Genomic DNA, 27,294 nt, shown 5'->3' with positions numbered 1-27,294 from the left:
CAGCCCAGTTAGGCTATGGAAGCCGCGGTTAAACTGAGGTGTGTACATTTTAGGCATTGCATATGCACAGACGAATAATAATAATAATAATTTATTATTTATACCCTGCCCATCTGGCTGGGCTTCCCTAGCCACTCTGGGCGGCTTCCCCCCCAAAAAATATTAGAATATTGTAATACATCAAACATTAAAAGCTTCCCTAAACAGGGCTGCCTTCAGATGTCTTCTAAAAGAATGCTTTAGGGGAACAGAAGTTCAGTGCAAGGAAACAAATCAGGTAACGGGTGTTGTGCGAAGACATCCCCACACTCCTTCTGGTGTGAACAGCAACATAAAAAAGCAAATCAAAACACAGTGGGCGGAAATGACCTTGCTGTGTTTCAAGCTGCTAATATATACATAGCCCAAACATATAAATCCCTTTGACCATACTAGGTGTTTTGTGTATGGGCACAGGAGTGAAGCTGGTGTTATCATATATTTGGCATTTGGACTGTCAGCAATAACGTCACACTTTTCTAGCATTTTCGGTTTTATTTTTTCTTTCTAGGCCAATGCAGACTGGAGGGGAACATTCAAAATTTGGAGGGCAGAGCAATGATTCTGCCTCCAGGAAATGGGCTGTGCATTTTTGAACGGAAGAAGCAAGAGGGAATCCCCGGGCTTCTATTTTTAAGCTCCTTTTTTGGTTTGCACGAAGAAGAAAAAACTCTTGCGTCCATGTTGCCCTTTAGCACACGCACGGGCAAAAAGCCTCCGTTGTCCTGGAGCCAAAGGGATGACGAGCAAAGCACTCGGCAGCACAAAGGCTGGGGTTATTTGGCCAGCCAAGCGAATGCTGTGGACGGCAGGAGGAAAGTGAGACCGCAGGAAAGAGAGCAGCTGCTAATCCTCCTTCCTCTTCTAATGAACTAATTAATCACGGTCAATAGGACTGGCAATCAATTCCATCCTCAAGGGGCATGCCAGGTGGGCTCTAGGCAGGAGGGAGGCTCAGGTGGCAGGCAGGCTTGCAGCGGCAATTTATCCCTGTATCTGGGAAACCCCCAAGCCTGTGGATGGAGATGGGATGTCACTGTCAGTCAGCACTGTGCATGATGCGGGACTCCCGCTGGCAATTCCTGGCACACAGACATGGATCAAGTCCTGATCAAACAGTGCCTCTGAGATTTCCCTCCTCAGGAGACTGCTCAGACACTCAGATTCCTAGTAGCCATGTCAGCCCCTCAGGACACTCCTGGGTGAAGGCCTTTTGGGGTTTCAAGCACAGCTAATAGGCCCTATTAGGCGTACTGAGGCAGTCATATAAGGCAGCTGATTTTGTTTGTTATGAAAGGGCTGCAAATTGTCCCAACATTTAATTTATTATAGTTGTATTTTTGCTGCCAGGGAGGGGGAGAGGTGTTTGTGTGGGTTTGTGCTTCAGGTGTCAAAATAACCTGGCAGTCCTTGGGTACTGTGCACCTTGATTTGGGATCGTGGGGACCTTTGTTGCTCTGCTTCAGGCAGAAAAAATGTCTAGGGGAACCCCAGTTTTGAGAACGCAGACTTAGGAGAAGCAGAAGACAATCATCAGTGGGAGAAAAAATGCACCAAGTAACAACAACAACAAATTTAGCCATGGTAGAAACTGCCATATCTGGATATAGCTTCTGTAAAAAGGATGTTGGAGTAAGTGAGACAATGCTTTGTTTGGATCTTTTTCAAAAGTGCACAGGCTGCATGCCATCAGGAGATGGTGTTTTCAAAGCAAAGACTAGCCCAAGAATAATGTTCGCAGGGGAAACACCAGGACATACTTCCCCTGGAATCATTCCCAGTCTTTAATTTCTACGAGGAGAGGTTGGTCAAACCAGGCAAATTTATCTCATCTCGAATCCCTTCAAGCTTAGGGCCAAATGTTGCAGGGCTGGTTGTAGTTAAACAGTAGCAATAAAAACAGCACTCTTTGCATGGTTGGAGGCACTCTTATTATTTTGGATGATTCTGGGGCCGAGCTCTGGCACTCAGAAACACGCTATGCAGCTGTGCTGTGGCTCACATTCAGACATACAGTATTCTATTCTTCTTTTAAAAGCAGCTTCTGCTTTGTCATTTCTAAATTCAGGCACCAAGCAGGCCTGCATCTCCTGGCCATCTCTTGCATCTCCTACTGTTGCAGCAGTGTAGGTCTTCCTGGATGCAACAGCAGCCCAGACAGACATCTTTGTGGTTCGCAGCAGCAGCAGCAGCAGCAGCAGCAGCAACGTCTTTCTTACACTCTGCCAGGCACTACCCAGACACTGATGGATGCTGTAATCACTGGTAGGCGAGCAAGGGCAGAATGTAACAGTCCTTCCTGTTTGGGGCTTTGCGCCAGTACCTATTCATAAACCACCTCACAGCAATAGCAGGGAAACAGGGAGATAGAAGCAGCCAGGGCCATGGGCTCTGTGATCCATCATCCTTCTGGACAAGGTTTTAAATTATCCTGCCTGGCACTGCCTCTCTCTCCTGCACAGCACGTCTCAGCCCAAGCAGCTTCATTGCTATGATGCCAACGGCTCGAACTTTTCACATCTTTCTGCAAGTGCTCAAATTATTCAGTGCTTGCTGTACAAGAGAAAAATGGAACTGAGGGTAGCCAAGACTGGCTTGGAACTTCTCATCTTGACACTGACACCCCCCACCCCATTTCTCGTTTCTCTTTTATTTTGACAGCATTTATATAAAGATATTGTGCAATATTTTCGTTAGCAGGATTGAATCCTGGGATAGTTTGCTACAATATAAATTTGCCTCTGAGCACCTTTGGAGCGCCCTCTCATCCCATTACTAAGCAACTGTATCACGCCCACACAAATTTCAGATTATAGAGCAGAGCTTACAAAGCGCATTGGGAAATGATTGAAATGCAGTGAGTTCCTTCACAGATGGGGAACTTAAACTTGAGGACTTTGGCATGTTCCAACTGGCAGCTCTCTCTAGGTCCAGTGGTTTGAAGCAGAGGTTTATCACGTTGTCTGTTACCTGATCCTATTCAACCAGAGATGCCAAGACTGAAACTAGTGCCTTCTGCATTCAAAGCAGGTGCTGTACCATTGAGTCATGGTGCTTCTCCTGCAGGAATGTTAATAAGGAATTGGCTTGTTTGGGCTCCCAAATATTTTGAGCTCTTTTGGCGCAGTGTTTTTAGTGGCACCTGCGTTTGTTCACAGAACGCTTACATTCTGTTGCTCCTGTCTTTATGGGGGGGAAAAATTCTCGAAATGCTCAGTCAATACAATCTTGAGGGCCAGCTGGCTGAATCTTCCCAGCTTTCCAATAGCCTGATAGGAAACAAGCAACTGCTCCACTCTTGAACATCGTGAGAGTCGGTTATCAGTTTTTGCAATATAAGTAGCGCATTTATCACCTGCACATGCGACCATCACCTCTTTATTTTTGCTGCCCGTGGCTGCCAGTTTGTATTGCCACCCATGACCCTTCTATCAAGATACGAGTACCGGCTGCTCATTCCCTGTCCCCAAAGCACTGAAGGTAAGTATCTGCTCTATAACCCCACCCAAAGATATATACTTACATTGAAAACCATGCTTCGTGGTCCATCTAAAGCAGCTTCAATTGGGTTTTGTACACATAATCATTTACTCTGGCTCATGGGTGCTCCTGTTGCTGGTGTCTGAATCCAAGTGTACACAATGTTAGCTATAATTCATATGTATCGTGTCGTTTCTTGAGAAATACTGCTGATTGATTTGTTTTCTGTCAAACCAGCTTCTATTCAATTTGAACATGTAAGCTGTGGCTAAGCTGAAGTGTGTACATTTGAAACAGTCATTGCACATTTGCAGATGATGGCTTCATAGGGGTTCTGGTGTGTGTGTTGAGGCATGGGGGAACAAACTATGTAATGTATACCCTCCAAAATTTCTCCGATGAAAATAGGAATGTCCTATTCAATAATAATAATAATAATAATAATAATAATAATAATAATAATACCCCATCCATCTGACTTGGGTTGCCCCAACCACTCTGGGTGGCTTCCAACATATATAAATACATAAAACATTGAACATTAAAAAAACCTCCCAATAGATGTCTTCTAAAGCTTGTTTAGTTACTTATCTCCTTGGCTCATAGGGTCACTTAACTCCGTACCCTCCAACATTCCTCCAATGAAAACAGGGCCGTCCCACGGAAAAGCGAGACATTCTGGGATCAAATCGGAAGCTGGGGACAGATTCTGTAAATCTGGGACTGTCTCTGGAAGATAAGGACATTTGGAGGGTCTGTTTAATGTGTGGAGAAACAAATCAAGCAATTTAGTAATGGTGTGTATAGTAGTTTAAAACGCAACATGAGGTGCAGCAAGGAGGAACACCTCTGCTGCATTTTAAGCTGCTGATGTGTACATACTCCCTACTCTCTTGACTGGCAGATAGAGCTTGGCCCATGAACAAGAGATGCCAGAAATTAAACATAAGGCCTTATGCATGAAGCTCATGTGCTCCACCACACATGATGCCTCTAGAGGAAATGGATGTTCAGTGATACTGGAAAGCTGCTTAGTACCGGGGAATGGGACTGGGCTTCAGTTATAATGATCCTGCTGATGTACTTCGATAATAAGAGTACTGAGTGTATCCATGTGTTTTCTTGTTTGAAACCACAAATGAATCCACAGATGAATAGAGCCTGCCTCATTCTTACACTGTAGCTTCTTGCTACAGATTCCTGAGTACTTAAAAGCATCTGAGCACAAGGAACAGAAATGAAATATATTGAAGGGTGAAATATATTGAAGGGTGTGTGTGCGTTTTCTTATGTCAATATTCTACATTCTTAATCTGGTTTAATACGTACAGATCAGAAGTCCTAATCAGTTTGGCAAGTATGGAATGAACAGAGTGAGGAACACAGCTTTTCCCATCATGGTGCTGCATCTACTAAAAAGTGCATAATAACCTTAACCTTAATAACACAAGACATTCTGTGTATTCAAGTATCTATCTATTTACAGTAATGGAAAATGAACTGTTTCCCCCCACAGCAGACTCAGAAAACTCAGGCATCATTTGAAACGAGGCAAAAAGAAAACAATCAGCTCTGTCAGTTATGATCTAAAAGGTGATGGCTGGGAGGATATCAAGAACGGAAACTTCACACTGGAAGGGAATTCCTGATAAGGATTCAGAGCTAAAAAGCAGTCCAGCACAAAGCTGATCAGTAGGGCAGAGAACAAAATTCACCTTTAGACCCTGAATAATTAGGGGAAATCCTCCAGGAAGCGACAAAGGAATGTGTCTGTGTATATACACACATACCTTTGTTCCAACAGTGTGCGTTTTTGAGCCCAAACCCATGAAGACGGTATCTGGCTGCAGTTCAGGAAGCTGCAACTGAATTGCTGTAATCATAGTTCTTCAAATGGAGAAAAACAATAATAAACTTACTTTATGAACTACCATGAGGTAGGTTTCCAAGAGCAAGACACTGAATTTGTTGCAAAAAAATTGGGGGGCAGGGAGAGGCTGGCCTGCTGAGCTCTTTTTTCACTCTTGGCTACCCTGAAGTGATTTAATTCAGGGTTGCTGGCCTAAAGAAAAAGCTCATCTGCCATTCACTACTAGAGAGGAAACAGCAAGACTGAAGAGGAGAAAGGTGACTTGGCTTGGGAGTTGTCATGGCTGCCTGGGTAAAAATATGGAACATATGATGACAACATAGGAAGGCTGGGTGGGTAGAGGGCATTACAGAGAGTGGTGATGTGTAAAAGGAGGAGCTCAATGGGACCATGTGTGCGCCCTAAGGAGAATCAGAGCAAAAAAATAAAGGTTTTTATATGGTTAACTCATTCTGTACACCTAGTTAATGGTTTGGGGAAACAATATTTGCTAGCCGCTTTTCTCAGAATATCTATACTGTATAGAAGATGGCAATTACATTGGGATGGGGTTCCAAGGATGGGGTTCTCCCCCTGCCAAACAGGAAAAACCTCTAGTAACTTAATGGAATTACTCTCATCCTGTGGGAAAGCCTTTGCAGGAAATGCTTCCTTGTACTGTACACTACTAAACAATGCTTTGGTGTCCTCCAAGAAACCCATTTGTCATCCACTGGGGCTCACTGAAAGCTGAAATCTCTGGCTCTTTGTTCTAGCTAATTTTCCCCATTCCTCTAACACCCACACAGTCCATTATTAAGAGATTCTTTTGGGATCAATCCAGTTTGTTCAGAGTGAAACAGAACCTTCTATTCTGGCTGCTGACATGAGGTTTGGCTTACAGTTTAACCCTTACAATGCATATTCTCCTTGCATGCTAGATAGTGGCACTGGGAGTCAGTCTTCTTTTATCCTAAGATTTGCCTCTGGGTTCAAGACTCTTCAAACTTGACACATGCTTTTTGTAACTGGATTCTAAATGAGACTACTGCACTGTACTCTACATGTGCCTGGCCTTGAAGACAATCTGGAAATTTCAACTGACTCCAAAAGCACTTGTACTCTATGCCTGAGGTGCTGAAAAACTCAGTTCTTTTTGAAAAGGAAATTTCTACGCTAGGATCCCGGAGCACAGGACCATTCTAGATTTTTAAAAGAGTTTTATTTCTTCTTTAATGTAACCACCATCTCTATGTATCCTTCAACAATCATTACATGAAGCAGAAACACTCGTAATAAAATCCGTCCACAAGCAAACTTGTTTTCTCATGCCTACTTATCAGAGTATCTTGGAAGCCAGGCAATGCATGCTCACAGTGTCAAAACAAAGAGACAGATCGTGAAGGGGTGATTCCTGTTGAGTTTTGTAGCCACATCCCTTTTCTGTTGCTGGTGCTGCAATCTTCCCCTTCCCCTTTCATAGCTCCATATTTTATAACAACCTCAGAGAAACCGACAGCTGGGGAAAAGCCAGCTCAGATGACAAAGCAATGAAAGAAGTGGGTGAACTGGAAATACAGCAGGACAAATATCAGCCACCTGCCCATCAGTGACAGCCACCTGCCCATCAGTGCAGGGTTTAGCCACCAGCTGGGCGTCGTCGTCACCCCCCCCCCATCAACTTTCACCAGCTTTGCCTGCCTTTTTGCTCCACCCACAGCTGGGGCCCCTCCATCCTCTCTCTGGATAACAAGGCACCTGCTCTTTTCCCTCAGCTATCCAGAGTTTCCACCACCGTTTCAAACACGTCATAGTGGTTAGGCAAAAACAGTTAGACTTGCACGTTTCTGCTGCTCCTAAGAGAAAACACAGCACAGCACATGGCACCAAAATAATTTTCTTAGAAGCGCTGTATTTTTTAAATCTTTTGCTGAATGGTGGGGCATGGATCCATGCTGGTACTTATCTCTTAAAAGTGTGGCTGAATGGTCAAATTGCAGTCAATATTTTGTAGGGCTCATGATCAACCACATCCTACACAGCAGTCATAACAGCAGTGGGCACACCAATACTGGCTTAAAATGCAGCAAGGTCATTTTTTTCTGCTGGGTTTTGAATCACATGTACACGTGATTGTGTTTGCAAGTCTCCTACTTCAGTGGGCAGGGGGTGGGCCCAGATATGGTTTACATTTCAAATTGGATCAAAGCTGGTTGGGGGGGGGGAGTGCATCAAAACACATTACATTCTCGAAAAACTTCAAAATAGATGTGGATCGTGGCTAATGTCATGTGTTCCCATTGGTGGGAGTGCAATGCATGCAGAGGAAATGTGACTATGTACACAGCCACTGGGATGAATTGTGTAGACCTCTGTGCAAATTTCGGTGGGTTTTGTGTTAGAAAAATGTAATATTCATGCAATAAAAGCATAACCATGAGCATTTAATACCCATGTCTTATGCAAAGACTACTAAATAATAGTCAGTCATTGAACAGCTGCCACTAAACTACCTTTAAATTGCCATTTTAGTGATAGTGCTGGGAGACTTCTGGCCACGCAGACATTGCCAACCATGACAAGTTTTTAAAGCACTTGGAGAGAAACTGTTTTGTCTTTGCTAGAAGACCAAGTCACACTTTCCTACAATAGATGCTATTGCCTGGAATTCTGGCAATTCTCAGTGCCAACTGCCAGAGGCTGTTCTCTTCCAGGGCTCTGCCCGCATAAATATAAGCATAAATGACTCCTAATGAAATTAGATAAGGGAGGCTGGTAATTTGAGAATGAAGCATGAGGCAGACCTGGGAAGTTCATTCAATTCTCAAAATCAAAAACAACAGTAAATCAGAGTCATCTGAGTCAAGCAAGCATGTAGGAAACAGTGCACTATATTCTTGAAGCAAGGATGACACAGCTGTAAAGGGACAGCTGTTGATTTGTTTTCCAAGCAAATGAGTGTGTGCCCACCTTCAGCAACTGTCTGAAACAAGAACCAGCTTTGCAAAGGAACTTGGAGTGAGGCAATGCTTAACGGTACTTTCCAAGCAGTAGGAAGTTGAGTGCTCTTCTGTTCTGCTGTAGGCCTTCAGCTGCTGCATGTTAACTGAGTCGCCTCATTATTTCCAGCTTATTGCCAAGAGCTGCACTCATGCTTTTGTAAGAGAGATTCCCAGATCCTGTGATGTAAGCAGTTATGGCAGAGTGAAATAACAACTCCTTATCATGACTCAGGTACTGTACTGCAGCTTTGCGGATACAGCTGACACATGATAATACCTATCTCATGGTGTGTAGGGTCACTTTATAAACTGGAGTCTCCAGACTTTAAATGTCTAGGAAAAGGGGGAAGGCAGGTGAGGAGAGGAAAGCAGCAGTAATATGCTCTCTTTGCTGGAAAAAGTGCCAGGAGGTCAGCCTCTGCCAAATATTTCAAATGGGCACACCAATAATATTTTCTGTTTGAGACCTGCCTATCAAATGCAATGTCCAGTTTGGAAGCTAAATGTTAGGTTCAGGGAGAATCCTCCGCATGCAGGAGGAAGTTATGAATGGGACTGGAATGAAGAGCCAAAAAGCCCCTCCATTTAAACAGATAGCGGTGCCATGGTACACAGAGTGGCCACTTCTGGGCTGTCACTATTTTCAGGTGGACTTCAATCACATAAACACAATCCAGGTTGTACAGGTTGATTTAACAAGCCTACTTCTCCCTGCCCCCGCTCCCCTGTCTTTTTGCCATAAGGAAACAGATGGGGAAAGTATGGGATGACAGTTACTTGACATAATGTCATATAACCTCCACAAGACCAAACCAGAATGAATGCTGAATAAATAGATAGCATTGTCTATCCTCCCTGCAAACATCGTGCAAACAAAAGCAGCATGACTGCTCAATAAACCGGTCAACTTGAAGCGACCAGTGACAGAAAACAGTGTTAAGGAGCAGAAAAGAAAACATAAAGATTTAGAGGAGCATTTCACGAACAAATCCTAACTTGTCCTGGGATGCCTCTTATATGCTTCATTTCCCCCAGCTCAACAGCCTGCCACAAATAAAACTGAATGAAATGGACAGAGGCCATCTTTCTTTTTTTAGGGATCACAAATCCAAACATTACCATAAATGCCGAAAGCATCTCCAGCTCTGTTACGTTGTAAAGGGGTGTGTGAGATGAGGAGCAGGGGAGGATGGCACAAGCAGAAAGAAATGTATGAAATTAGAGGAGAAAAGACAATCACACCAAAGAAATCCACAAAATGAAAATTGAGGGGAGTAAGTTAATATCAACATGAAAACAGAGACTGTTATGGTGAGAACTGAAGAGATTGGCTCATTGCTAATTTAACAGGATTATAAATAAATGCAATCTGGTGCCTTTTTTGGTAGCTGCATTGACTGCACAACTCAGATTATTAGAATAATGATAGCATGAGTGTTGTGTATACAGACAGAAATGATGGTATCTTTGAATGGAGAAATACAGCTATGGTTTTGTTTAAACAGCCTACAGGCTACATTTTCTCCCCCTCTCCTTGAGTCCACTGTTAAGTACTAAGAGATGTGTTGTGGATGTTGGGTAGTGTTTTCCCTTTGGCCTTTTAGTCAGTAATAAACAGCATAAGAGCCAATTGCAAGCTCATGTGTAGCAATGAAGCTGTTGTGTGTAGTTTAATAATTTTAGACCAGGGGATTTCAATGTATAGCTGGCCTCTCTAAGTATAGAGGGAACAGATGTTCAACCCCTCAAGAAAACAATAAAGATCAAAATGAAGGCAACAGTTTGGCTAGTACAACTAATTCTTGTTTTATGGCCAGGAAAAGGCAGATCAAAGAAGAAAGCAGAGAGCATGGATAAAACTGTAATGACACATGAAGTGTGTATTATCAGTGCTGCCACCCACATTGCAGTCAAAATACTTTCCCCTGCTCTCCCACTTGAGATCACTTGTGCATCCCAAACTTCACTAGCAAGTTTATTGGCTCTCCATGTTGGATGGTTACTGTTACAAAGTCATACTGTACTATAAGGTAAAGGTAAAGGTACCCCTGCCCGTACGGGCCAGTCTTGACAGACTCTGGGGTTGTGCGCCCATCTCACTTAAGAGGCCAGGGGCCAGCGCTGTCCGGAGACACTTCCGGGTCACGTGGCCAGCGTGACATCGCTGCTCTGGCCAGAGCCAGAGCCAGAGCCAGAGCCAGAGCCAGAGCCAGAGCCAGAGCCGCACACGGAAACGCCGTTTACCTTCCCGCTGGTAAGCGGTCCCTATTTATCTACTTGCACCCGGAGGTGCTTTCAAACTGCTAGGTTGGCAGGCGCTGGGACCGAACAGCGGGAGCGCACCCCGCCGCAGGGATTCGAACCGCCGACCTTTCGATCGGCAAGCCCTAGGCGCTGAGGCTTTAACCCACAGCGCCACCTGCTATAGAGCTTTATAAACCTTTCATGTTGGTGACATACTTTTTAGACATGCATCATTTCGTGACACAGTTATTCAGTTTTACTAGCAAAACAGTGGTTAAACTAACCCCTTTCCAGTCATGGGAGAACAGGGAGCGTTCACGCTACACCCTGCAGCCGACACACTAACATGTCGCGACACACAGTTTGGAAAGCTCTGCTGTACTACATGTCCTTGTCCAGGCACGAACCCCCTTACTCTTTTTTTATGTTGTTGTTTGTCTTGCTACACTGCTGTAATTATTGAGAGGTATAAAAGATTAACAACAAATCTCCTTAAAATACATAAATTGAAACTGTGTGTGAACACAGTTGACATATCCAAGACAAGGAGTGGTATCTGGGACCATATTTTGTCCCCTTCCCCCAAGAGAAATGAAATCCTGGAACCACCAGGAGACTATTGCTTACACTAGCAGGGCAGTGGGTCAAATCTTACCTAGGAAGACTCTTGCTCTGTCTACAATTTCAAGAACCATGCTTTTATACTGTAATATTTAAGAAGAATTTTCCATACAACTAGCTTAAGAGGTATTCAAGAGTTGCAAAGCTGCAACACACATTGTCCAGAGCCACACTAAGGATATGATCAACAAGCATCCACAGTGAATTGTGGAGGATGCTCTCCTAACTGAGCAAGTGAGAGGATCTTCTGCTCTCTTTCCATAGAACATTTTCCTCCTTCCCTTCCCTTAAAAAGCCTTCTGCTTGAGGGTCTTGCTCAAAGAGCTTGCCATCACTGACTTCAGAGCTCAATGGGTGTGGAATGCTGCTCTCCAGGGACCCTAAGTGCTAACCCTGCAGTTTGCCTTACAGTTTACATACAGATTCTTAACCTGTTGCTTTCAGTATTGTGGGGAAAGGAATGCCAAGCCCAGAGCACTTGTGTTTGGAATCAGGGAAAGGAATGTAAGCTTGATTCCTTGAAGTGAGCCTCTTGGGGTGGCACTGGAATTGTTATGGATGCTTGGAAAGCAACACAAAAATGTTAATTTCTAAGCAAGAATGGGCCCCGAATGAGGGGTTGTCTCTGTGTGTTTGTGTTGAGGAGGGTCATGCCTCAAGAGAAGAAATTTAAAGCATGACACGTAATGTAATGCTTGGGATGAGAGCATAAATCTTGCTGCAGCATGGCTGTACTGAGCTACGGGCAGGTGCTGAGCTTCCCGCCACCATCAGGATGAAGCACTGCAACCCACAGCCCCCTCCCCAATCCGCTTTTATTGCAGGCCTTCATATAATCTTATCCATATGTATTATGTTCAAATATGTCTTACGTTATGGAGCTTAGCTCTTGAAATGCTGCCAATACACCTTTGTTCTCTTTATCTGCTGTGTCCCACTCCCATCCCACTTCAGTCCTGGTACTCACTATATGTCTCAAGATATACCTTATGGAGAGGATGTCAATCTATATTATGTGCACAAATGTTTTCCAGTAGCTAGGACAAGACCTTGCTGTGCTAAATTTCATCTGTGGCTCTGAGCAGTGTTAGAAACTGAGATATGAAAGCTAGGAGCTAAATGGCACCTTAAACCTAGGTTATGGGCACAACAACAGAATGTCCAGGCATGATTTTTATATAACAATACAAAGCTGAAGATGAATGAATATTCTGAAGAGGGTCTCTTTCCCAGTCTTCAGAGAGTAGCTGGAAGTGGAGAGGCAGGAAAAGGTCCTCCTTTCCTTCCACTCTGCAGTTTTAATCTGAAATCTTAGGTGTACTACTGTGCCCAGAGCTGAGAAACTGTCCACACTAATGAAATTCCCTGTCACAAAATGCACCTAGAACAATGGGAGTTTTAAACACTGGCTCTGAGGTTTAAGCTGTTTTCATAAATGATGCACCAGTTTTTTTGCCCCCCTTTCCTGCATCTGCAGTTCAGATGTAAAAAACTGGATGGATGGATGGATAACAATATATAGGCTAAATGTCCATCTGAATTTAAAGTGTCTTTCATTCACTTTCTATCCATCAGGCTTTCTGTTCCAGTACACAGTATAGAAAGGAATCAGCCTAGTCATATCTGCATGGGCCATTTCTTTAAATGATGTTCCCAGTGCTGTTTATGATTTAAACTAATAGCAAAGGAAATTGTGCTAAGAAGAACTGCTCTTATATCTTGGCTTATTCTTTCAATCTAATTGGTGTAAATACTCAGTTCAAGTTTGTTTTCTACAGCTAATGAAGAAAACAGGACAAATGTGATAATATGCAGCCCTGCCTTTAAGACCAGGGCATCTGGCTTTAAACAAGACTCAGATTCTGTTAAATCAATTAAGCTTTGACTCTCCTAGACTTTGGAGAAAGGGCACCTGCACAAATAGAGTACAAACAGCTCTTCATAATGGAAAAATACAAACACCAAAGAACACCAGGAAAGCAGAGCTGGGGGGAAGCAGCAGACAAGACGGCTTTGGGAGCAATAGCAGAATGTTGCTAGGGACGCCACTGTAGAGAACACTGCGCTGCAGGACTGAACTGAAGCCAAGATATTTTTCCATTACCTTGGCCCAAAGTCATGATTAACCCTATGACTTCCCTGTCTAAAACAATCTCTTTCAGTACAGTTGAGAGATTTTGATGCTTCAGGATAGGCACTTTTGCATCCCAGCTAAACCACAAATGTGGAAAATTATACTCATAAGAAGGCATACTGTTTCATGTGTTTTTCAGCAACCACAATTTTCTGCAGAAAGGTTGTGGGGTTTTTTTGTACCAGAAGCACAACCTAGAGGGAATAAATTCACACTCTGCCCCACACTAGAGTACACATTGTTTGGGGGGGCGGGGATTGCCTGAACAAGTGATTGTCTTACAGACAATCTGAATTAAGACAAGTCTGGCTGTTGAATCATCACATATCATAACGCCTAGCAACAAACAAACAGAAGGAGGGACTTTTTGTATCAGGTCTTCTACTGGAGGCTTATTGTATGCTTCTTACTGCAAATACTTTTCTGAAGAAGCTAAAACAACTCATGAATTCTGGAAGGAATGGTAAAATGTTCCATTCTGTTCCAGTCATAACACTTTCTGAAGTAATGTCAACTGCTGTCAAAATAATGTATATAAACAGTTTGAAACAAAAAAAGATGGAAAACAAGAACTATTCTAAAATAATATGTTTTGGCTGACTGCAAATAAACTGTCACATAACTTCCTTGCTTTCTTTCCACTGCCAGAGGGAAAAAGTTTTTATATTCCTTGGAGCTTGTGTTGCCTATTAAATAATAAATGTTGTTACTGCATGTTTTATTATTATTTACATCATTTCTATACAGTGGTACCTCTGGTTGCGAATGGGATCCGTTCCGGAGGCCCGTTCACAACATGAGCAGAAGGCAACCTGCAGCGGCGCGTCTGTGCACACACGGGTTGCGATTCGCCGCTTCTGTGGATGTGCGCAACATTATTTTGCGCGCCTGCGCGAGCAGCGAAACTCGGAAGTAACCCTTTCAGGTACTTCCGGGTTGCTGCGGGACACAACCTGAAAAAACGTATCATGAAGCAAATGTACCATGAGGTATGACTGTACTGCACAATGTATTACAAATATCTAAGTGGTGTATAGAAAACTGAAGTGACAACTTAAACAAGTTGTGGTCAGTGTGGGAAAGCAAAATGTAGATGGACCTTTCATTCGATTGAGCAGGGCTCCTCCTTATGTTTTAAAATCTCTTTTGCTAAAGCAAATGGAAGGAAATCTGTGGTGATAACCTTTTGCCAGGACAAATAGAAAGGCATCGGTTTTGATAACCTTGCTACAACTTTTGGAAGGTATAAATCTCAGCAAACAGGAAAAGAGGCTCCTTTTGTTTTGCTTTTTTGCAATTTAGCCTTGAATGAATTTAACAGCAATTTAGCCTTGACTTTTTGCTCAGAAAATCAGCTTTTGTAGCTTTTTCTAATTTCCCCCAAGCACGCACAAGACGGATCAAATTTCTTACTAGGTTTAATTTAAAACTTGCCAGAACAGGTTTTACGACCCTAAGTACTGAACAAGCATTTTTTTAAAAAGAAAAAAAAGGTGATCAGTGCAACCCCTCATGGTGGGCCAACAACCAAGCATATATGCTTGCCCTTGTAGCTAAAGCACCTCTGTCACAGGTAAACAGCACCCAGATATTGCAGGTGTGTGTGTGTGTAGGGCTGTTGATGTGAGAAAGGAAGCATAATATGTGGTGAACAAAGAATAGCCTTCAAACTGAATTAGGTTATCAGGTCTCCTGAGGTTCAGAGTACAGAACTTGAGTCCTCAAGGGTAGTCCTTGTGAAAAATGGAGCACTACTTGGGGAAGAAAGCTCATGCCATTCTTAATGTGGTATAGGCAATTGACAGGGATGCGGGTGGCGTGTGGTCTAAACCACCGAACCTCTTGGGCTTGCTGATTGGAAGGTTGGCGGTTCGAATCCCCATGACGGGGTGAGCTCCCGTGGCTCTGTCCCAGCTCCTGCCAACCTAGCAGTTTGAAAGCATGCCAGTGCAAGTAGATAAATAGGTATCATTGCAGTGGGAAGGTAAACGGCGTTTCCATGCGCTCTGGCACTCGTCACAGTCCTCCGTGCGCCAGAAGTGGTTTAGTCATGCTGGCTACATGACCCGGAAAACTGTCTGCAGACAAACACCGGCTCCCTTGGCCTGAAAGCGAGATGAGCACTGCAACCCCATAGTTGCCTTTGACTGGAGGAAGCTTACTGGATGACCTTGGTCCATTCCCTCCCTCTTAGCTTAACCTGTTAGCCACAGTCTTGTTGTGGGGATAAAATGTGGGGCGTAAGAGAGCAATGTAGCACCACCTTGAGCTCCTTGAAAGAACATGATATAAGTAGATTAAATTTCGTTTAAAAAGGCTGAAGAAAGCAGGATCACTATCTTCCTTCCTGCTTCCAGAGATCATTTGCTATGCTATGTGCATGTTCACCTCTCAGTCAGTCTATCCCACAATGAGAGGAATAGAGAACGCCAGGGCTGGAACAAACTGTGGAGATATAAAAAGATGGTTTATATTTATGTGGAATTTCCAGACTCACAGGTAGTCTACCTCAGGAAACCAATTACTAGTAGGAGAGACTGGAGAAAAAAAGGGCAGGGAGACAGCTGTTGATTCCATGTCTTGCTTGGGGGCTGCTGAACTAGACAGGCCTTTGTGTTAACTTTAAAAGTGCATAAGAGACAATTCTGCAGGGTGGGGATGCCATAATATATGTTTCTGCTTCCTTAACCCAATATTTAACCCTCACCTTCCAAAGTCTCTGAAGCAAGGACTTTTTAACAAAGTAAGCATTTTAAGTCAATATCTTTCCCAGAGTTCCCTTCTGCATTGGAATTGTTTTGAATATATACTTTATTACTTGTTTGCCACCCTGGACTCCTTTGCAAGGGCAGGATATCAATGTAATAAATAAATGCATCTTGTTTCTGCCTACTCAGAAGTAAAAGCCGAGTTTAAAGGATTTGCTGAAATAACTAATTGAACTAGAATACAAAAAAGGGAGGTGCGAGGAGGTCAGGGAAACAAGTAAATGAAAGTCAAGACATGGAAAGGTTGATTTGTTTTTAATTGTTTTTACTTTTTTGTATTTTGTATTTTTTGCTTCTTTTTCTTTTCTTTTTTTTATTCTTGTAACTTTTTTGAAACTTTAATAAATACTATTAAAAAAAACAAAAAACCCGAGTTTAAAGGGACTTACTCCCACATAAGCGTAGCCAAGGAAGGGGGAGGGAGGCAACTGCCCCCCAATCAGTAAAAATCAATGCAAATCAATACAAGTCTTAGGTTCTGCCCCCCCCCCTCAGCAAAAGCCCTCAGGAAAATCCTAGCTATGCCGATATACTTCCAGGAAAATGTACAGCCTAAAACCCCCAAACCTTGGGTCAAACTTTGAGACCTCTGTAAGGACCTCTCCCCCCCCCCCACTTTTAAACATCAGCTGAAGACTTTTCAGTTCCATCAGGTTTATGCAAGCAATTAAAAATACGACCTTTCACAATAGTTAGCTGATTCTTAAACATTTCGTGTGGTTTTTAATTGTATGCTTTTGTGTATCACTGGTGTCTGATGTTTTACATGGGGCAAAGAAAGGTAAACCTTTACACATAGCAAAATTACTGGTTTCCTCTGGATTTTCCTTCTATATAAAAGAAACGTGTTGTTTCTCTCACTCTATTTTGTTAATAACATTATCAAAATAGCACTTTCAATGAAATAGTAGACAGGATTCGTTCTGCACTATTTAAAGACTACAAAAAACATCCCTCCCCCCGAAAGGGTGTGGGGCGGGGAAATGAGCTCCTTCCTTCGGTTTGCAAGTTGAGCTCCTGTCACAAAATCGTGAAATTTCACCTCAAATTTAAAATAACAGAAGAGTCTTTTGTCTACACTTGCCCCCCCCGCGCCTTTCAAACGAGGGGGAGAATCCCCTCAAGAAAAAAGGCGGGAAAATTATACTCCCCGTCACAATAATACACTCGCCTTTTAAACCTGGGACCCCGCCCACCACAGAATCACGTGACCTACTAACAGTCAATGCAGCGTCCGGCCTCCCTCCTACGGTTATACTCCCACTGTATTGGGGCGGGGCTTCCCCCTCTCAACGGCCTCGGCAAAGCCACGCCCCCTCGGCACTCTCCGTCAACCGCCCAGTGGCGTTTTTCAAAACTGTCCAATCGTGGCACGGAGGCGAAAAACAACAACGACGACGAGCAAATCACGCGCTGGACGGTTAAACGTCCGTCGGGTTCCCCTGGGTTGATTGGCTGCGGAGCGTTGGCCCCGCCTACCAAAATGGCGGCGCCCATCAGCGCGAAGGTAAGAGCTTCGGATGCACCGGCGAGTGGGAGCGATTGATAGACTTAACGGGAACGACCTGCCCACCTTCCTTATTCCGCTGCTTGCAAGTAAGAGAGGGGTGCAACGCAAGAAGGTGGCAGCGGTTGTCAAGGCGAGGAGTGGGTGCTGTCCTCTGCCCTTGAGGAAGGGGGCTACGGAGGGAGACCCACCCGGTCTGGGCTCCAGTTTCCTAAGCTGACTTCGGAGACCTTCTTCAAGGAGCCCCCCTCAGGGGGAGGGGATTTCACTGGAGCCTTTCGTCCCCTCCCCCCTACCCTGCATGCGTCCCTAGTACACTAGTGGGCATGTCCTAACTTGCCTCCCCCGTCTACTGTATCCCCCGCTTTTTCGCCACAGCGGACTGATAAGAATTTCACCTTTCGTCTAATGGGGGTCTCCCGTATTTTCCCCATGCAACTAAAAACACACTCGCTTCTACCCCTTTTGCTGTCAGCATAATCCTTAAATAAAAAGCTCAGCGGGAAGAAAGAAGCTCTCACTTGTAGCATATGGGGACATTTGCTTAGATCTCAATAACTCTCAGTGAAGTGAGAGTATTTTTTTCTTGTCAAATGACTGATTTAGGAGCCAGACGTGCTCCATTCGGAAAATGGAACAGTTGCTACATGGTCTGAAATAAATACTTTGTATATTCAAATTGGAGAGAGAGGTAACTAAAAGCAACTCCTCTTCCAAATTGGGCATTCCTACGAATTTTAAAAGAAGGGATTAAGCCTCAAGGACAAGGGAGCATCAATGTTTGTCTTCAGTGGACTTTCCATCTTGATGCTGAAACAGTCCCTTATTTCATAAAACTCTGAAATACGTAAAAATCCATTCCTAGGATACTGGGACCTCTCCTTTCAGTCTTTTGGGAAGCGTTGCAGCTCCCTTCAGTGGCAATCAAACTCTCGTCAGTCCAATTATTCCTATTTTTGCCCACTCTCCATGTGGAGCTCCGCTATGGATCTAGTGTTTTTGGTTATCAATGGTGTGGGAATGATTTTGGACCTCTTGGTTCTCTTACTGGATGTCAACTTCTTCCTCTTTTCCACACTAGTGTCCTTCCTCGTCTGGCTCATTGCATTTGTTTGTAGCCTGCCCAATACCTTGGTTGCTTGTGTGATCCACTGCTGGAATGGGATTACGTTATCCTCGCTATGCATAGCCGAGGCATTATATTACTTGACTCTGGGCTCTGTGCACACCATCGTCAACATGCTGCGGGGCTTCTTCTCCAGCATGGAGAGCTTGAAAGTAGTGGGCCACCTGTTCACCCACCTGACGCTTAAAAGCAAAGAAATGATGCACCGTGGTTTCTGGAACCTGGTTGGATCCGGCCAGTCACTTCTCAGGCAAGTGTGCGAAGTGTGTGCCATCGTCATGAGCCTTGTGGCTTACTTCGTCAACAGCATCATCAACATCTGCCTCATCGGAACCCAGAACCTTTTCTCTCTGGGACTGGCCCTGTGGGAAACTGTTGTTGGCCCCTTTCTAAGGGTCACCGATATTTTTGCAGCTTTTGTTGCACGGCTGTCCAGCAGTGCCATCGCTATGGCCATCCTCCTGTGGACTCCCTGCCAGTTGGCGTTTGATCTGCTGGCCTCTGTGAGCAAGCTGCTGCTTAATGTTTTCTTCCTCAACCTCTATGGTTTGATGCTGCTGTCTGTGATTCTTGCCACCAGCATCTTAATCCTCAACCCTCAGCTGACGTGGACACTGGCAAGCCAAATGTCTGGCTATTTGAACACCATGCCTTCTTACCAGCGCCTGCTAAGAGACATGCGCCGCCTGTATCAGATTGTACTCTTGTCATTGGAGATGGTCTTGAGCTCGCAAGCTTGGCGCAGGTTAGCTGACTGGAGCCTCCAGATGGCTAGCTGGAACAGAGGTGGCAGGGGAGGAAACCACCATGTGGAACAAGAGCAACAGCTTTTGATTGAGGGCAACCAAGAAAGGCCAGGAGGACCTGCTGTAGTTCAGGGACCAGCTCCTCCTGGAGCAACTCATCCAAGAAGACAAGGACCACCTGTGACTAATCAGCAGGCTGTACCCCGTGCCCGCCAAACATGGCAGGCAGCAGCTCGAGTCAGCAGGAACCAGCACAGAACAGAAGATGATCTGGAATCAACTACACAACGGAGTCTGCAGTCAGGGCAGCACTTGCAGCCTCCTGGTGAAGGACCAAGCACATCACATGCCAAACCTGCAACAAAAGAGCAGCTTAATGCTCTGGAGGACGACGATGACCCATGGCTTCTTCTCAAAGAACAAGAAGAGCGGAAGAAATGTGTCATCTGCCAGGACCAAACAAAGACAGTTTTGCTACTTCCCTGCCGGCATCTTTGCCTCTGCCAGCAGTGCACTGAAATCCTGCTGCAGCAGGCCATATATCAGCGCAACTGCCCACTCTGCCGGCAGATGATCCTGCAGACTCTCAATGTCTACCTGTGACCTATGTGGAGGGGATAGCTTTTTCCACATTCCTTCAAGCTTTCCATGTGCATTGGCCAAAGCATGTGGGGCTGCTGGCATTTTGTACCTGCTGCTTTCTATGGCAGCTGGTTGACAGCAGCTTTATGCTGATCGTTGATATTGGCAATGGCTACCCTTTTTATTTCCAAAGAACTATTGCAGTCAGTGCAACTTGTAAAATACTGTGGATGTTTTCTATGCACCTCTGTTTTCATTTTCTTGTTGCTGCCACTAGCCAATCATAGTAATCATCTAGAACTTTGCTGTTGCTAAAGATGCTGAGCCATCATGTTGAATATACAAAAGTGTGGCTTAAAAAAAAACAACCGGTAAAATGTCAGCCAGAAGCTGACAAGTAATTTAAGGTAGATTTCTGGTAAGGAGCTACCTGTTGCAAAGAGAGCAGGTGCTGAAATTGTAGATTTTTTGGCTTTCCTATAACTTAGCATGTAAACAACAACAACAACCCTTAGCAGGCTTGTTTGGTAAACACTTGGGAAAAATATGTTAATCCTTCCCCCATTCTTTTACTGGGGGTATGAAAGAATATTCTCACCCCGGCATTTCTTTCTAGAGCAGGGGAATGTTCCTGGACTACAGCTCCTGTAATCTCTGACCATCAGCCATGCTGACTAGGCTGATGGGAGGTGGAGTCCAATAATGTCTGGAGAGCCATAAATTTCCCATGTATGTTCTAATAGTGAGACTTCAGCAACCTGAAACTGACCGGTAGGCCAGTTTCATGGTTCTCTTCAGAATATTGTCTAGTTACCTTAACGTGTATTTGTGCATTCTGTAGTATGAAAGTTCATACTTCCAAGCACTGGTGTGTAGATTTCTGACAGGTGCTATACATAGAAAGCCTCACTAATTTAGCTTGCACTTTTAAAAACCATGCACCACAGAATTCCTACTTTCAAGAAGTACTTCCCAATACCCAGTGAGCATCTTTTTGATGTGTAATTTTGAAAGAGCTGTGGCAGCACTGTCATTTCCCACCCACCCCTCCAGGTTTTCTGTGCTCATTTGTTTCAAGACTTCATATAAAAAGCAAGTTGGACACCAAATGTGCAGCTGTGGAGCACAGAGACACCACACACAGTAGTTCACTAGCAAGCTGAAGTCAGGGTCCTCTTGTCTCTGCTGGCATGTAACTTCCACAGGTCACCTATGCAAAACTATTACATTCCAGCTTTATTGCACAACTGATTGATTGATATATATTTTCCCTCTTTGGGGTCCAGCTGGGGAAAGCTGATGTAACCAAATATAGTCGTAACAAGTGGCAAGCCTCTTATCAACAGTGCTGGAGACTGCATGGTTTGACTCCAGGCTCTGGTGTGGACTGATAATAAGATAAAGTTTTTTATGACTACTTGTCTGGGTAAGATTTGAACAGGGTGGTGACCTCAGTAAGAAAGCCTGGCTCTGGGTCTGATCGCTTAAGTCCAGAAGACGAAACCAGTCTCCCAGGTGCAAGTAACATTCGTTCTAGAAGGAAAATTACGAAAGTAGGAAGGGACATAGGCTAGAGTGGTTTGTTTTGACTGTTGCACTTGGCATAAGAGTAACCTCTGGGCTCCCTTTTTCCCCAGACCTAGTCAGAAAGCATCCATAGCTCTGCTTATTGGAAATTGGGCACGATAGCAAATCCAAAAGCATAGAAAACTCAGTGAATAGCTGCTGCTGATCGTCATCCTGTGTCTAAAATGTGGAGATGAGAAAGACAGATAGTGGTTTACCCGCCTCACCTGCCACCCTGACCAGAGCCACCTGGTTTCTTGAATGTTTAAACTGGGAAAAAGAAAGCTGAGAAGTAGAGGTATGAAACCCTGACAAGTTTTATATTCGTGGTGTTCTTTTGAGCTTTCTAAATTATTGAAAGCTGTTCCTAGTCATAAATGGAGTGCTGCACCTGGGCCGGAGAGATTTTTGCAGCCTTGTTGAAGCTGTGACATAACATGGCTTGATCCTGACTGTATAAAAGCACCGGATATCACCGTTCTTCACAGAATCGTTTTAATAGCATTAGAATGTGGCTGGCACCCTGGTCCTACGTGTTTGCTTTGAAGTATGCCCTGTTGTTTTTAATAGCGCTTACTTCCCAGTGACTATCTCTTTGTAACAGATGAGGTCCACAGCTGAAAGGTCAGGGTGTCATGAAGTCCACCATCGTGACCTTACGCAGCACCCTTTGCAGCAGACTTGAGCAACGCATCCAGGAGACCTTGCCTTTTGTAACACTGCTCAGTGCCCTCTGGGAAGGTTGTTCAACCCTCACCCCCAAATGCTTCAGGGGCTAAACTTCACTTTGCAAAATGAGAATGAAGACTGGAATCTCAAAGCAGATTTTCCCGTCCTGAAAACTAGAGTGTCTACCTTGTTGAAACACATTGTCTGCTAAGCCAGATGCTAAGATTTGAGGTTTGAATGTTGCGGGGGTACGCAGTGTGGGGGTTGCAAAATCAGATTTTTTTCAGTTGCATTGTAAAAACGGGACTATTTAAAACCCTCCCAAAGTGTGGAGTTTTGTTTTTTTAATTGGAAAGTCTTCTGCATTATGTTTTTAATTTTCTTTTAATTCGAACCTTGCAGTTAAAACTGCACAGTGCAGCTGAATCCCAACAGAGTACTTGCCAAGTTCTTTGGTTTTAAGGCAGAGCTGTAGCATCCCTCTGAATGATACGATGTACTATTGTGTGGAGCCAAAGGTTTGGTAGCAGAAAAATGGATTTGAGCAAATGCTAAACTGAGTGCCTTAATGATGGCAGGTCAGAAAGGAAGACAGTGCTGAAGGCAAGCTAGCTATAAAGCTAACAAATTCAAGTGAGCTTGTGATTGAGTTTATATAATCAGTTGGATCTAGACAGTCAACATGTGTTACAAGGTAGTAGGGCAGACTACAACTTCTGGCTGCAGATGGGTGATTCTATTTTTGTAATCCTTCTCTACATAACAAAACTTTCTACAAGTTAAAAACAAAGTAGCACATCAGAGAGGGGTTCTTAGTCATCCTGCTCCTTATTATTTACAAGTAGAAAGCTAACAAATTATTATTATTATTTATTTGGAGGGGAACATTCAGTAATGTGAACCTGCCCACCTGCAGTCTGAATCAGTACAGGCTCTTCTGCTCTATAGTTCTGCTAGCATAGACCAGAGTTTACATGCACTGATTTGTACTGAGCAACTAAAGAAATGTGCAAGTTGGAGAACAACCTAATTTAGAATAATATGTGATTCTCTCTAACCATCCCACCCCACCCCAAAAAATCTGTATCTGAGGAGTTTTATTCCAGTCTTTCTAAGCAGTTAGATGCGTAGAACTGCACATTTTGCAATTTTTTTGGGAGGTGGGGTGGATGGAGAATTGAGCAGGAGCAGAAATGTGTGGTGTTACAGCAAAGGCCTGCCTACTGTCCTGTGGAGCTAGCTGCTCACTCCTGATCTGTGCCTTGTTCAAACTGCTGCCCACTCTCACAAACCTTCTGAAGATGATGTGCAATTGCCTTTTATCCAGTACCTGCTCCGTTGTCTCCTCTTGCAGTTGCCCTTCTTGCTGCCTCTGGAGGGGCCTTTTGGTTTGCTTATGTGGTAATGGCAAAGTCTATTCTTTGCACTATGTAAAATGATTGTTTGCAAATTAAAAGGAACCCTTTTCACAAAATCAGCTCTTCCCACTGTTCTTTATAAACAATTTTATTAAAAAAGGAAGGCACTCGAGGCCTCTCCTTTTTGTTTATTCCATTTATTCCATTTATGTTTTCTGGGCTGACGTGTCACCAAAGGAGCCTAGTGGCTCTGGTGGAACTGAAGAAACTGGATACAAATCCCACACAGAGCCACTAAGTGGCCTTAGGTAAGTTATTATCTCAGCTTCAGTTCCCCAGCTACATGATACAGTTGAAATGAAACCTTCGTTGCTTTCCACAGGCAATGCAACCACACTTTTATTTCCCCCAACTTTGAGGACGAGTAATTTAAAACATATCACTTGGGTAGCATTTTCTACATAATATACCAGCTTATGTGCGAAAGTCTAAATGAATGAGGTCCAGAACTCATTGAGGGCAAGTCTTATCTTGGGTAACGTTCTGCAGTCGGTATTTTCCACCTCTAGATTTAATCCTTCAGTCCGATGAGGTTGGCTCCTTATCTGCATTCTGACTTGGGGCTGCTGTGAGTTAAATTCTAGCAACCACTTCTGCAAAGGAAAGTCCCTTTTGAGGCACAGCTGGAATCTTGCCAGGCCAGATCGTTGTGGTCTCTGGCAGCCACTATGATTCCCTTCACGAAGTTCAGCCAAGAAAGCGAAACCTAAATCAAGTGACTCTCTCACCCTGGAATCCTCCACTGTAGGATGAGAGAGGTAGCTGGATGGGTTTCCAGAGCAAGCTGGGAAAATGCTGATTAAGAATTTAAAGAATGCACCTGGGGTGATGATAGTGGTGTTAACATATATTATGAATGAGCTGTTTTTCTGTTAATAACAGTAAAAGCAATTTGCAATCGATAATAACAATGAATACTTAAAAGAGTGTTCAAAGTGCTTTGCAGATGTGGTGGGATGATGCAACAACCCTTTAAATCAGGTTGGTATCATTGTTCCAAAATTTCAGAGGATGGGGTGAGTGAATGGGCCGAGGCTGAAAGACAAGTGGCATACTTTTATAGCTCAGGGGCAAGTTACTCATTTTTATTTATTCTGTTTATTGAATTTCTACCCACTTTTCCTCCCAAAGGAGTCTGGGGTGGTGGACATTACACACAGAAACATGTAAGGAGGCATCAGCTTTTCATAACTGAAAAGCAGCCACAGCTGGCTGTGATTTTGTCTTTTCATGCAGAGGATGTAAATAATGCTTTTCCTGCTGGCTATTTTTCTCCCATGTTACATGATTCCAGGTGAGTATTTGCAATAGAAAATGTTCACCTAGATCAGATCTAAGGGTTTAGCAGCTTGGGAGGGAAGAAATGGCTGTCGGGGAGACAAGCAAGTGGAATGGATGTACTTCAGTGTCAAGAGTAACAGCTTTCCATGCAGAAAGTCCCAGGTTCAGTCTCTGGCATCTAGTCGAGCTGGGAAAGACTCTTGACCCCGGAGAGCTGCTGCCGGTCAGTGTAGACAATACTGAGCCAGGTGGACCAGTGCTTAACTCGGTATATGATGCCTTCCTATGTTATTATGAAGGGACGCGGGTGGCGCTGTGGGTTAAACCACAGAGCCTAGGACTTGCTGATCAGAAGGTCGGCGGTTCGAATCCCCACGATGGGGTGAGCTCCCGTTGCTCGGTCCCTGCTCCTGCCAACTTAGCCATTTGAAAGCACGTCAAAGTGCAAGTAGATAAATAGGTACCGCTGTGGTGGGAAGATAAATGGCGTTTCTGTGCGCTGCTCTGGTTCGCCAGAAGCGGCTTAGTCATGCTGGCCACATGACCTGGAAGCTGTACGCCGGCTCCCTCGGCCAATAAAGCAAGATGAGTGCCGCAACCCCAGAGTCGGTCACGACTGGACCTAATGGTCAGGGGTCCCTTTACCTTTATGTTCCTATTGATAAAGTACTCCCTTCTCAGCCTTACCCAACGCGGTACCCTCCAGATGTTGTTGGACTCAAACTCCCATCAGCCCTAGTCAGTGACCAGGGAAGATAGGAATTGTAGTCCAAAACATCTAGAAGGCTTGAGGGGAAGACTGGCTTAAACCAGTGACAATAAAAGTGACAATAAAAACAATATACTCAGTAGGGCAAAAAATGGGACTAACTGCCTCTTAGGAAATGGTTTCTGAAATAGAGTGAAAACAGCCACCACCTGCTTTTGGATGTCCAGTAATGAGGGATCTAGATGGGCATCTGAAAATGAATAATTCCAAGGGGTGAATGGCACTGTGGCGAAAGCACAAAAGACTGGATTGTTTAAGGAGATTTATATTGCAACTGGTGCATAATTAGGCTTCCTTAGAACACCACCTTTAACAAAAAATATTCAAAGTTGCTATGTCTCATGCTTTCAGAATTTTTTTTTTAATGTGCAAGCTGTGGAGGTGGGATTTCCCCTTATTCTGGTGTGATGTGAAGAATAAATCGCAATGGCAATGCAGAGTACAGAAACCTGATGCAGACGGGCATTGTGGTTTTACAAAAGGAATGGAAACGTTTTTACCAGCTGAAAAGTTTCTTACATAAAGATCAGTAACAGGCAAGACAGTCCCTGACATCAGGCTTGCTTGCTATCTGAAAGACAGAACCCAAAAGGAAAAGGGGATAAGGAGGAAAGAAGAAAGAAAGAAAGCCCAGACCAGGCATAGGCAAACTCGGCCCTCCAGATGTTTTGGGACTACAACTCCCATCATCCCTAGCTAACAGGACCAGTGGTCAGGGATGATGGGAATTGTCGTCTCAAAAAAGCTGGAGGGCCGAGTTTGCCTATGCATGGCCCAGACCTTAAAAATCTCAAAAGTTCTCAGAATAACTAGCTTGACTGGAAAGAGCTCAGGGAGAAGAGGAACTGATGGAGTGGGGTTTGCTGCCTTGTCTCATCAATTCCTCTCTCGCTGTGAGGTGATGGCTGAGGGGGTCTCTTTCCTCCTTCCTTTCCAGTTTTACCCTTCTCTCCATAGCTTCTTTGTTTTCTGTTACTCCAGTCCTTGCTGAAATAAAGACAAAGCTATATGAAAACCCAAATATTGCAACCACAGGATTTTTTTTTTTTAAAAAAAAACACAACTTCAGATATGTACAGAATATATATTTTTAAAATACTGGGGTCAAAGTTGTTGCTTTAAAAAAATAGAACTGAGCACCATTAAAAAAAACCCTTCACGATATATCTTGTTCACACATCAGAGATAATTCATTAGCTGTTTGTGATGGGACAAAGGTTTGCCCTTTCAAAACAATTACGCACACATGCATATTCCTTACACAGCCATGTGCATGTGGTGATCTGGTGCTGAGATAGCAGCTATGTGGAAATTTCCTAAGGAAAGACAAGAAGGGCTGAGAGAGACAGCAGGTCTCGTTTATCCACACAGAATCATTAGCCCAGCTCCGTGAGAGGGAACACGATAAGCTAAGAAACCCTTGAGGGGGGGAAAAAACCAAGAAAATCTCGGGACACATCACAGCAGGCTACACCGACCTTGCAATCGCCATA

At 44.0% G+C, this 27,294-nt stretch overlaps 2 protein-coding genes and 1 long non-coding RNA gene across 6 annotated transcripts in view; 2 read left to right on the top strand and 1 right to left on the bottom strand.

The window, feature by feature from the left end:
* NLRX1 (NLR family member X1) overlaps positions 1-27,294 on the top strand; it is a 307,093-nt gene that overhangs the window by 181,396 nt on the left and 98,403 nt on the right. The gene's annotated exons all lie outside the window — the stretch shown is intronic.
* Positions 8,241-17,325, bottom strand: LOC307203792. Of its 3 annotated transcripts, none has more exons than XR_013833352.1 (3): positions 16,925-17,325; positions 15,758-15,804; positions 8,241-8,547 (listed from the first exon to the last, which is right to left on the bottom strand). It is a non-coding gene; the product is annotated as an uncharacterized lncRNA (long non-coding RNA). The 3 variants fall into 3 exon arrangements; XR_013833353.1 differs by having other exon boundaries at positions 15,758-15,814; positions 17,180-17,325; XR_013833354.1 differs by lacking the exon at positions 16,925-17,325 and having other exon boundaries at positions 15,758-16,252.
* RNF26 (ring finger protein 26) lies at positions 17,585-23,807 on the top strand. The gene has a single exon (XM_079954783.1). It carries the CDS (start codon positions 18,614-18,616, stop codon positions 20,117-20,119), a length of 1,506 nt encoding a protein of 501 aa, XP_079810909.1. The 5' UTR covers positions 17,585-18,613; the 3' UTR covers positions 20,120-23,807.

The sequence above is a fragment of the Podarcis cretensis genome, assembly GCF_951804945.1.
Source record: "Podarcis cretensis genome assembly, chromosome: 15".
Taxonomy (NCBI): domain Eukaryota; kingdom Metazoa; phylum Chordata; class Lepidosauria; order Squamata; family Lacertidae; genus Podarcis; species Podarcis cretensis.
This window is presented reverse-complemented; position numbering and strand designations above follow the sequence as displayed.

Bases quoted from the DNA above. Each gene is read 5' to 3' on its own strand.
- RNF26 (XM_079954783.1), top strand. From the start codon at position 18,614: ATGTGGAGCTCCGCTATGGATCTAGTGTTTTTGGTTATCAATGGTGTG.